At 36.2% G+C, this 12,874-nt stretch overlaps 1 protein-coding gene across 2 annotated transcripts in view; it reads right to left on the reverse strand.

Moving 5' to 3' along the window:
* The window catches only part of LOC140923741 (coadhesin-like), a 29,241-nt gene extending 24,535 nt beyond the window's left edge, over positions 1-4,706 (reverse strand). For both annotated transcript variants that reach the window (XM_073373811.1, XM_073373812.1), the window contains exons 1-4: positions 4,508-4,706; positions 1,838-1,984; positions 1,294-1,433; positions 952-1,108 (exon numbers count right to left, since the gene is read on the reverse strand). In XM_073373811.1, the coding sequence (XP_073229912.1) occupies positions 952-1,108; positions 1,294-1,433; positions 1,838-1,984; positions 4,508-4,592 (529 nt within the window). In that variant the 5' untranslated portion in view covers positions 4,593-4,706. The remainder of the gene's footprint in view (positions 1-951; positions 1,109-1,293; positions 1,434-1,837; positions 1,985-4,507) is intronic.
* Positions 4,707-12,874: the final 8,168 nt, after the last annotated feature.

Consider the following 12,874-nt stretch of genomic DNA (forward strand, 5'->3'; position numbering starts at 1 on the left):
AAATAGTTCCCATGTTCGCAAAGACACTCTCTCTAGACATTGCAAGACCTTACAACCTGCTTATATCTGAAAATATTTCAAAACGCTTAATTGAAAAGCCAAGACAACATTCAAAACATAACAGTTAAAATAAATTAAAACAGAAGTTATTATGTTTCTTCAACTCATGGTCGGGACTAATTTTTACTTAGTAAATGGCCAACCGTCAAAAGCTCTAAAACTTAACCATCAGCTGTCAAAATTTGAAAACGTTAACCGTTAACCGTCAAAGCTACCACCCTATTTGAACCCTCATATATCATTCAAGATGTTACTCCTAAGTTCTAAGCGTGTTGTAAACGCTAATCAACCCAAAAAGTCGATGATTTCCCAAGAGTTTTGGCCTAGAAGTGCTCATCTTTGCTACACATTTTAACCTGGCTTCCCCGTTTGGAAAATGTTGCCTTCTTCACCAGGAACTGAAAGCTATCTACTGAAAAAATAATAGCTATTTATTCAACTAAGATTGAGAGTTGACCGAATGATAGTTAAAACTGTCCAAACCGGTTTAGCGAGCAAGGGTGATCACTGGTCAGATGTATTTATACCAAAGCTAAACAGGGGCAGTTTCTAAAAACTAAAAGCGCAGTCTCAATAGAGGGCACTTTTACTTCTAATTTTCCTCGGGATGTGGGGTAGGAAAAGGGCGTGGGGGCCCTGTGAGAATATGGGGGTTGGAGTGGTACGTGAGGTGGGAGAGGTATGGGCGGAAGGAGGGAGTTCTAAAGGGGTGGGAAACGGGAGAAAGTTACGCAACGATGCTTAATGTTTCGTAATCGAACAAAGGCTATAGGGCGAGAGCCAAGAAAAAATAAAGGGCGGGGCCCGGAAATGCAAGGTACGAGATACTGGCGGTTTCGAACTCTCCCCACCACCCCCCTTGCAACTGTTCTCCCTTTTATAATTGTTTACCTTTCCCGCAGCTTAGAACGTCCACACGCATACACAGATTATTTTCGCTTTGGGTCAGTGGTTCCTCTGGATTAAAAACCACCCACCGGGCTGGCGCAGGCATGGTTAGGTTACTACTAACTACAGTGTCACCATTAAAATTAGCACCAAAAAACTCCTTGAAAGAAAAAGAAAAATGAGAGAGAGTTAGTACAGTATGTATTCACTTGATATAATCAGGCAAAATAAGCTATAATAGGCCAAATAATTCGGAAACCGCGTTATTTCAGCCTGACTTCATATATGCCCAAATAATTAGAACTTAAAGAAGCAAGGCAAGCAAGATCAACGTGTTTTTCTTACCTTCCGGCCATCTTCCGCTTCAAGAACTTCAGTGAAGGTTATATTGTCGGTACTGACAAACAGCAAATACTCGGACACCGACCTCCTTGTTCCGGGCATTCCTTGCACGGACACTTGGTCTACAATCAGGTTCTTTAAACCTTTTTATTGTAAAGAGAAAAATATTGAAAATCAACGGCAGAATGGAAATAAGGCCACATTTATATGCAGATTGTGAACTTGTCGAGGGTGAAAGAGCCATTCCTCTGCCCGTGCTCTGATGGGTGATATGGCTGTGCACATGCGTGAGGTACTGGCCAGGCAGTGGGTTGGTGTATGTGTGCCCCTTGGTGTATGTGTGCCCCTTGCTTTAAGTTTGTCTTGCCTTGAATTGAGCGAGCCAACTTTTGCTACATTTCCTTACAAAATGATCGTTAACTACTTAGGCGTTGATAACAATAAATAAACTGTAACCAAATGATAACAAGAGAAAATAAATTTGTTAAAAATAAAGCATCTAATAAGATTTCTCATAACGTGATAAATTCAACAATAAATTGTTTACCTAAATCAACCATCAAACGTTGGCCTCTGCTTATAACACCGGCACACCAAAATTGGTCGCTGTGAAGCACAGGATACCCAAGGGGAAACAAACTGGTTGAAGCATAAAATTTCACATTTGGATTGTTCTTGATGAGTGAAACACAGGCTGAAAGTTAAAGCGGACAAAATAAGTTTCTATAACAAGCTAGTTTCTTAACAACAGGCACATATATTATGGAGCATTTAAAAAATACATGAAAATGCTATAAACTAATCAGAGCACAAAAGAGAAAAGGGCGGGGGAAAAGGGTGAGCTTTGGTTTCAAGCCTTGTTGCATTGGTCAAGGAAATAACTTCAATTCGTTTAGCCAATCAAAAGTCAGCAACTGTTAAAGTGCATTTGACACTGCACTAATTTTAGAAAGCTACTTGATAAGAACTTAATTATTATTCAATTAGGCCCAATTTCGATCAGGGAAAAATATGATATGTTGCAAAAACTGGTTAGGGTAGAATTATCACGATGCTAAAAGGATTGCACCGTCCGTAACATCACTATGCGCACCAAGTTTCTTCGAATCTGTCTTGCGAGTTGTTATAATCTTGAAAATTTCTGTTTACGTCCTCCTCGTCGACAACAAAGATGCCAGGATGTTAAGCTGGTACCACGTTTTAAGAAGTAAAGTACAGAAACAACAACAAAACAAATGACAAACTACAGACGTTTCTATTTTGGGATGTAATAGCTGCTGATTGCCTAATGAATAAACAAAAAAGGTTGGTCATATGATGACTGCCGCTTAAACGCTAGCCAAGCGTGTGTCCGCTAAGTTTAGAAAGTCGATAATGACGTGAGCTTATAAATTAGTATTTTACGATCTTTTGATATGTTTTACTTCAACAAAATTTTAGTCTATGATTATAGTGGAATGTAAATTGATCATATGTTAATAAAGGTTCATCTTATTTTTAAAATAGGTTGGTTGTTATTATTATTGTTATTATTATTATTATTATTATTATTATTATTATTATTATTATTGCTTTCGCTTTTACGCCACACAGCACTGATAGAAGTGCAACTCTGTAGTATCAGACCCTCAACGAATGACACGTGACTTGAGTCATTCCATATCAATGACTTTCAGAGCACGTTTTTGGACAAGGCAAAATATAGTATATTAACTGCAGTTCCTGTCATTATCCTTTCTATTTTCGTAATTTTTCAAACCTAAATGAATTTTAATACTTAAAGTTTTTAAACTGTGTAATACCTGCTGTTCAAGGCAGCAAGGTTTTTATTATATTGTCCAATGTTTTAAGGTGGTAATGATGACAAATTAAGACCCATCATGGCGACAGCTTCACTCATTACATATGTAGAGAGCAAAGTGAATCAAGGGGGTGAATCAAGCAAAAATCTAACACTTCCTCTTCTTGAAATTCATGCGTTGCGGTTGCTATATTATAAAAAAAGGGTAGAAGCTGCGGAAATTGTTTCATCCTTGGGAATTTGATTGACGAGTGGTATTTGCAAGAGTTGGACCAATATTCTATGCTTAGTATTGATTGCTAATTACCGCAATAAAATAGTTAATTTCACCTCATTCTGGCATTTAAAGAAAAACGAAAAGATGTATTAATGATTTCAAAAATCCCAAATCCCCTTTTCTTAAGAATTTACTTTACTTTACTCTGAGTTTTAATGTATTTGCAAGAGATATTTGTCTCATTCGGTATCAGCAATATAACTCTAAGTGGTCATATCCAAAATGTGGCGACAATGGCATGTCGTTCACCACAAGATTGATTTTATGAACTTTATTTCATGCATAAAAGAGTGAATTTTTAAAAGAATAATTAAACATACTTGAATAAACGTTTCCTTAATTGCTTTATAAAATACAGTCATTTTGCATCAAGTATACAAAATATAACGTACTACAACGTACACTATAGACTCTTAAGTATGACTGAATACTTGTCAAAATATTTTTTCTTTGCTATGCAACGATCGCTTACTATAGACTAAAATATGTTTAAAGTATGTTTAGATACTGAATGTAGATAGTAATCGCTGGATTCAATACGCTGAAGTGCTGAATTTTGAACCTCTGGTGTTTTGAATATAATTATAGTTACAATGTTTAGTCTACCAACTTATTGTTGGGATACAAACAGAGAAAAGAGCTCGCTATTGTGAGATAAAAGGGGGAATAAAATTCGAAAGATATATAAACTTAATCTTGATTTTAATCTTGTTATTAAACGCGGATCAATGATCAAATTTGCAGTGAAAAATAAGCTAAGCTTTCTTTTAAACAATATTCAGTGGAAAGAATATATTAAATAACTGAAATGTTTCTTTATAGATATGTAGTGGCGTCAAGCCAGTCATTGAATAGAAAGCTCATAAGAATTTCGCCGCAATGAGAGATTTTCTTTTGTTTAATAAAGTTATTCATTCCTTTTTGAGCTAAAGCGCGCAAAAACAACAATTTTCAATATCGGTTAGTTCTTAAACACGGATTAAGGCAATGAGCCCACATAAACTCCTTTTGCTTGTAGCAGCGTAAACAACTAAAGTAACAGTAAAGTATTTTAAGAAAGAGCTTCGCAAAGAACTTTACTTGGCTTCTTGTAAAAGAGGAAGTTGAAAATTTCCAAACAAAAAGAGAATTAACCTTACCTGCGTCCGTGTAGGAAATAATTGATGTTGATAGAAAACTTGAAATTACTAAAGCCAGCTGCCACACATTAAAAGAGTAAGTCATCTTTTGTTAGTGAAGTTTCTTCTTCGTTTGGACAAATTTGCTTGCGTGTTTTGATTCACGGTCAGCTTTGTTCTGATGTTGGTTGACTCTGTTGTACCTTACATCTCTTCTGATGTTGCGCAAACACCACTTCCAATTTCAAGGGCGGGCATTCCCTGACGTCACACCAATCACGTAGAGCTATTACACCCAATCCTAAGAAGTCAGAAACTACTTTAAGCAATACGACCTAAGAACATCCCTAGAATTTTGCTGGCACTTTCTCTGGGCTTACCCAAAGCTTTAACATATAAACATTTTGTAAGTGTCCATCAGTCTAATGCAAGCGGTGTTCTCAACCTTAACCTTCTTGATTTTCAACACATTACATCTCTTCCTGTTCTTTGGTTAACAAAAATGTCCGAGACAAATTCGGCAAATGAATCGAGTACTATCCTAATTAATAGCACAATTTAGTTTGGACCATTTAGGCTGACATTCAGCGCAGGAAATTAAAAAAAACCTTATTTAATTCCCCAGTCGGCCGCTTCTTCCTTGAAGAAGCTATATCGTACATGAAACCGCATTTACTCCCACTAAGCAGAAATTTTATTGACCAAATTATTGGTTCCTGGTCTTACTAATTACTCAAACGAAATTGACTCGTCACCATGCATAGGCTAGCTAACTGTCTGTGCATCGAACATTTTGTTTGGTAAGGCCCTTGTTTAGTTCATTTAGCCTCGTTAATAAACAAAGCAACTATGGACCTCCTTTGTGTGAACATTACTGTTGTAAACTAAACGCTTGTACAGTCACGTAAGTTGTTTTAAACTGTAAACCCTCACAGAATGTGAACACGAACAGTTTTGGGAGAAAGGATCTTCGTCAGGCCGTTCTGCACATAACAATTCCTTTGAGCTTAAAAAGCTGCTGCAATAGCAACTGTAGCTAAGTTTTCCGGCGTTTACTGTAATATTCATTGATTCAAGAACAAAAGAAATTCATCGCGTGAACTTTGGAAAACTGCGTTCAATATCTGTAACAAGCATGAGTTTCGTGGGAAGAAGAAAGCACTATTAAATTGCAATGCAGATTTTTCCATAAAAATCATTCCCTACAAGTTCACCTATGTTCATGAATTGAGAAATTGGTTTGAACGTTCTTATTGTCAATGTTTTCTGAACCTTTTATTCCTGTAATTTGCGTCATGATGTTTTGATCTACATTTGAAGAATCCGTGGGAATTTTTGCAAAGACCGCAAAATTAACATCAATCAATCAATTTTTTGAGTACTTGAAGAGTCCGCAGCTTCGATTACAGCAAATAGTGAATAAAAATCGAATACAAAACGTAATATTTCAGTATAAACAATTGATTAGTGCAGTAAATCTATACATAACTAATAATAGTGACAATAAATTTGCTGTTTAGCAGTTTTCTTTTTTCAATTTATTTTGCTAGAGATTGAGCGCAATCGCAGTTAACGTAGTTTGACGCTCTTGTCAACGACTGTTTTATTGGTCACTTTTAACAGTCCATTTGTGCATTAATGAGATACAGACAGGAGATGTTCACAGTAATCAGTGATTAGTAAAGTCACAATACAGTAATTACTGGGTATTCTCTCAAGACATTCATGTCACCTGTATGTTGAGTCTAAGACCTTTAATTGAAGACTCTTCAAGACTCCTAGATAGTAAGGTACTGTAGAGGAATAGTCTGCATTGAGACGTCTCTTATTTTCTAAGGCTATCGAGACCGGAATGTATCGACCGTCTTGTAACTCGTCCTTACCAGTTATTGAATCCGCTACTAAGTGCGCGGGGGAGGTTGAAACCAAAAAAATGTATGTTAGGTGAGCGAGCTTCCGAACATTATTTTAAGAAAAGAGTCTTTCTCATGGGAATGAGACCGGTATTCAAAAAAAGTTGAACAAAGGCTAAGAAAGGCGCACTCTAACTTTGCCTGTCTCAATTAAACGAATGAAGAAGTTTTATCCAAGGGGCAGGTTAAAATTAAATGGGCTATTCGACACTATTTGCTATCTTTTTGAAAAGCTAAATGGTTTTTTTTTTTCCAATTTCAGTTTTGCTAATTAAGACTAATATAAATTTTTGAAACTGTTGATTGTTTTCTGTTTCAAAGGATGGCAAGGAATTGGACATGGATTCAGCAAATTTGAAAAAATCGGGCCTGCAAAAACCACTAGAAAAATTATAATTATTATTGTTAGTCATCCCTGATGTAAATTGGTTTGATATCTTATTTATAACACCAAGAGAGCATTTTGTATGTGGGTAATTAAAGGCACTAAGCTAAGACTTAATGATCAGGACTACAGAATTGAACTAAAACAGCAACATCCTTATGACAATAGGCCCTTTATTTTGGACTCCGTCTTACAGACAGTGTCGCGAGAGAGAAGATGTTGGAACGTCTCCATTCTAGAGTTCTGTACACCAGTATCTTCCAATTCCCTCACTGTCATTCGGCGGGAGACGAACAAAATCAGAACCATGCTTGCTTAATCACGAAAACTGTATTTGATATGTTTAGTTTATAACTATGTCTCTGTTATGACTTTCCATACCTCATGGATAACGTCTCAACTCATAATGCTCTTAAAATAAATACTATATTCTTGCTGTGCAACGAGTAAAAACTTTTTTGCAGTATTTAGCAAGAGTTAAAGGACAGGATCGTTTTAATGACAAACGACTGCAGAGATGTATTTATTTCAAAGCACTGGGCAATGGTATTTTCTACAATCACACTTAAATTAAAGCAAATACAAATTTGAAGGTCTTTTACCACGACTATAGAATAATCTCATTCTCCCAGCATTAACGCACCCTATTTCCCAAAGGTTCAGTATATCAAGACTTAAGTTCTACTTTTTAATTAAACGGCAACACTTCTCTTCCACGTCATTTCTGGCTACTATCCAAAGTTTTCTCATTGTCAATTCTGGTTACCTTTTTTCGAGTTACGTAACTTTTGAAAAAGATGTTTCGGGAAACCTGTAGATGGCGGTAAACTGCAAAGATCACACCCTTTGGTTCGGCACGGTGTGTTCTTCAAATAGTGGTATTGTGCTATGATGTTTGAGAATACGCTCTGAGCTGATTAAGGAGTTAATTGTGAACCTCCCCCTTCAATTCCATCCCCCGAAGGGTCGTCAGCACCAGACGGGCTATATCTCAGTTATTTTGGGAAATAAAAAACGTTTGCAGACGTAATAGTTTGGCCTAATAAAAAACCGCAAAATTTAAAATGACTGTAAACCGCGGCGGGCTATAGGCAAGAGTGACCTTTGCAAGCGGTGTTTGTTGGATAAATGTCGGTACATTAATAAAAAAACAAAAATGAAAACTTCGCTATATTTTTACTTGATATCGGGCCCATGATTAAATGAAAATATTTTGGTATTGTTGGTATTGGTAAACAACAAGCAACTGGATGGTGCCGTGGAAAGTGTCAAAGAATGGGTGGAAATCTACCCTCAATTAAGAAATCAATCCTCTTTGGGTTATTCCGGACAATATTCCGCCTACAGCATATAATCCCATAGTCAAGGCCTTACTTCTACATCTGGTATTATTGCTAGACGTATATTGTATCAAGTTTTGTTATATATAGGTCTTACTTCTTCACAGTACTTTGGGTTAAGGGCTTCTAATAAAGTAACTAAGATCAATTTAATTGGCAGTGTAACCATATAATGAGCTAGAGAGAGATTTCGCCAATTACCTTAGTTAAATGAGGACGGTGAAATACTTCTATAGGAAATTTCGACAAAGATGCTTATGGTAGGACTAGTGCCATGCAGCCCGTTCCCCAGATCTCCGGCCTGTCGAAGCACACCTCTTCTTTAAAACAGTTCACACATGAATTCATCGTTTCTCAGAAAATATTGAAATTTGTGAGCGTAAAGTCCCACAATATCTTCTCATTCTTTAACACTGTAAACCTGTAAACCTGTAAACCTTTTTCATTAACTATGTTGGCTTGTCATCATGGCCAAATCAACTGGAATCGAGTGACTTGGCTTTTATAAGTAGAAGCCAATTTCTAACGTCCGCCTGTAAACCGTCGGTTTAATCTGAATCCTGCGGTTTGACTGAGAAAGTCAGATGTAAGTTCTGGTTAATGACTGGTTTGATCTCAGTTTTTAGTTTCGGTATTCTATTTCTCGGCTAGAATGGCAGTGTCAACGTCTTTCTATCCACCATGAGCTGTAAGCCACCACATTTTCATGTAAGTGCATGTGATGGATTACTACTAGTCAGTCTTAACTCAGTTCAGTTGTGAAGTTGCATTGAGTCGATTGTCCGGCCAGTGTTCTCAGAAAATTATTTTAAAGAAGTATGTAATTTGACGTTTAACTTTACTACGTCGACAGCACAGGTATGCTAACCCAATACATTTCTTCTAACTAGGCATATTGTCACTGGGTAATTTAAAGTCGTTCAGAGAAAATTATACACTTCCTGAGTGAGAGAGTAAGAGAGTAAGAGAGTCAGTATACAAAGAAAACTTCTCACTCCTTTTTAATTCGCCATACCTTTACAAGTTGGTGTAGAAGCAAAGCACAATATGTTTTCTCTACCGATGTACCTGAAACCCCAACCTTAAAAATTGAAGCGCCCAATTCGTAAATAAACAGGCAGTAGCGCCAACCTACAGTCAAAACGTCATGCAGTCTATAATTCTGTGGAGTTTGTTTCAACACGTCAGACAGATGTAGCATGTATAAGTAAACCCTTTTAGTGACCTAAAATCCTTTATTACATTTAAGGTTTCTAAAGAGTTGGTTTCAGCTACCATAAACGATGGTGATGAAAAATTATAATAACATATTTGGAAATCAGATATAAGATAAAAAACGTAGGGGTGATTGTGAAAAAAATGGCTTAACAAAAACGATTTGGAGAAATGAAAAACGCCCGACTCTCTTACTGTTCTGTTCATTTTAAACTAACCCATCACTTAATTCCAGGACTATAAATTCTTTCGGAGTATTACGTTCGAGCGAAAGTTTCGATTAAAAAAACCCCGAGTTTAAAACAGTGAACAGATAAACTCTTTCTTATATACGGTCAATACATAAAACGTCATTTGTTCGTCAATATTCATTGTTTTCAATTTTTTTAAACCCCGAAAAAGAAGACAAAAAAAAAAAAAAAACCAGATCAGATGAAAGATCATACGTAGGACTATATTTTGACCTGCAGGAAACAAACTAAGTAAGATTTTTCTTAATCATCTGAACTACATCGGTGCACCTACAAAAAAAATGTACACATGTACACAATCTCGTTGTCATTATTTCCTGTTGCTTGCTGAATTTCGATAAAAGGTTAAGTTAAACAGAAGTATCTATACCTGCCCCGACGAAGATTTATTCCTGCTGAAACACTCCTTACTGTAACTTAATCCTTACAGTGAATAAGTAGTAACCTCAACCTTCCACTTCAACTTTATTCATTCAATCACACATACAATTTACAATTTCATGATAGCTTCCATCCGCGTATAGAAGAGCCAAATCGAGGCGGGGGAACAGACACACAAATTAAAAGAAAGGAAAGGAGGAAAAGAAATATTTTCATAAAATAAGAATTATAGCACAATGATAATTACATGGAGAATATAAGATTTCAAAGAGCTTATTTCTTATCTTTTTCCGAAAGGTAGATTTTGGTAGGTTTCTCATATCTGAGGGTAAAGAATTCCAGATTTTTTGCTTCAACTCTTAGAAAAGGACTCATATATGACTGGCATTCACGACAAATATCATCGTACTGCGCTTCTATTTTAAGCTGGAAAAGCTAAATATGGCAGTAATACCCGCAGCCTACTTAAATTTATCCTTCTTTTCTCTACTGACAATGTTTAGGAGAAACAGAGAAAATAAGTACTCGATGTGATCTGAAAGTCATAATAAAAGATTGAGTTTTGATTTTTAAAAATGGTCGGTCATTCGAGAAATGATATATCAAACAATGAATATCACAGCTCAGTATCTGGAACGAAGGCTATATTCAAGAACCCCTACGAGCAGAGGTCTCTTTCTAGCATGGCTTTTAGCGTTTGGTAAGTCGCTTGGGCGGCTGTTAGTCGCGTAGTAAATAATCGCGATTGACAAGCCACACGAACCACTGAACAAATGCCATGAAAAGTTATGGAAGAAAGAAACCTCTACTGGCAGGGCTCAACGTCGGTTTGATTTAGAAAGTGCGTTTCTACTGATATTCAAATGCAAAGAGTCCCAGTTAAATCTTTATCTAAATCAGTAATCAAGAGTAATCCCATGCAAGTCTGACGCGGTTGTACTCAGCCTCGCTGTCATAAATCTAATAAAGCACCCTTTCTTGTGTTTAATTTACTAGGCTACTAGGCCAGTTATACCAATAAGACGTCCTACGTAGTCAGTCCAAATTTAAAAGCCAACAAAAGAAAAACACTTTGATGATACCATTGAAAAGAAATATATTCATGTTGTTAATCGTTCTTTTTCCTCTTTCTTTTCTTTCCTCTTTTTTTTTTTTTTTTCAGACGATAGGGGCATTGCTTCCGATCGAAAGCTGACGAAACCCGGTCAGAGCGGATGTGACAAAGGGAATTTTTGTATAGCGATGCTGAATTTACTATTTACAACAACAACAACAACAACAAAAACATTTTTGATGGTCATATGATTTCAAAAACGAGATATTTTATTTCTCTGATTTTGACGTAAGGCAAACTACATAAGGGATGCCTGTCAACAATTAAGTTCAATTTTCCATCTAATCACCGATAGCTATATATTTAAAGTGACAAAAAAGGAGTACCAAAAATATGGATTGCTCGTTGCTTTCTAGAATAACCACACGACTGTTTGTGACCCTAAATAAATTATCATTCTACTCACGAACAGTATTAGGTAAACATACATTGCATATAATTCGAAAAAGAACTAAGCTTTTTCAAACAAATTACTGATTAAAAAAGATCAAATGAATAAAGTAATGCGATTGTTTTGTCTAGAAAAGAAAACAGTAAACGTTAGTTGTCACTTCCAAACCCAAAAGTTATTAACTTCCGCAATCTTCGTTTCTTTACTAAGTATTGAATAAGGTAAAATGTCTTTAGCATGCTTTGGTGAATTACATTGCTTCTTTGTATTCTATTTAGAGACGTAACAACAGCGACTGATGAATTTCATATCCAAACGTATTGTTATTAATAAGTCAATCACTCTATATTGTGTTTTCATAAAACAATAGCTTTACTTATAAAACAAGGAAAGGTTTGCGTTGAATTTTGCCCCCCCCCCCCCCCCAAAAAAAAAAAAAAAAAAAAAAATGGAGAGATCCTTTATGGACACCTAAATGAAAATGAAAGCCATATTCAGAAGTCTCAACATCGGCTTATGCATGTTGCATGCTTATGCATATGGCGAGTCCCATGAGCAAATTCCTTTAATTTATAACAGGTGACGTTTTTCATTGACGCTGTAGTACGCAGTTTGGCTTTTGTCTCAATCAACCAATGAAACACCCCTTCCAGTGCTGGGTTGGACGACGCCCGATGGAGACATAATGTACCGTGGATATATGACGCCTGATGGAGACACAATGTACCGCGGATAAAAGTATTTATTATATCCATTTTGAAATCACTGGTGATCCCTGGAATCTGATTGGATCTCACACTATTTTCTCCTCTAAATCACATCTTTTATAAATCGCGTCATTCATGTTCCAAATCGCATCATTTCTGTCTATAAATCACACCATTTTTACTCTATATCGCACCATTTCTGTTTCAAATACAAAATGAGATGTAATCCTTTTTTGATTTCATAACGATGTAAAAGATGTAAAAAGCTTTTTTGCTTCCGCTTTTCAACGAACCGGTTGAAATATTGGTCGAATATTGGTTCTGACTGAATATGGCTGTAATAAAGTGGTAACTTAACTTCGTGTCATGCAATTTTGATCTCAAATCAGACTTGTGATTTCAAGTAGAACTCGCACTACTCGCTCGTCCGATTTTGAAATCACGCGTATGATTTCAGACCAAATGCATTCCACTGACCTCTCCACTTAGTTCAATTACCATTATAGATCTGACAATAGGAGGCCTTTTGTATGGGCTATTTGAAGGAAATATCTCCATGCAATCGAAATTTCGTAAGGCCGATATTCAGTCTTTCAAAAAATGAAATTTAGTGTTATTTTCTTCTCCAATTTCGACTTCAAGAAGATGAAGATAAGGAGTCAATCTCTTAAGGTATCTTTGAGTGCCTCAA

The sequence above is a fragment of the Porites lutea genome, chromosome 13, assembly GCF_958299795.1.
Source record: "Porites lutea chromosome 13, jaPorLute2.1, whole genome shotgun sequence".
Lineage (NCBI taxonomy): Eukaryota > Metazoa > Cnidaria > Anthozoa > Scleractinia > Poritidae > Porites > Porites lutea.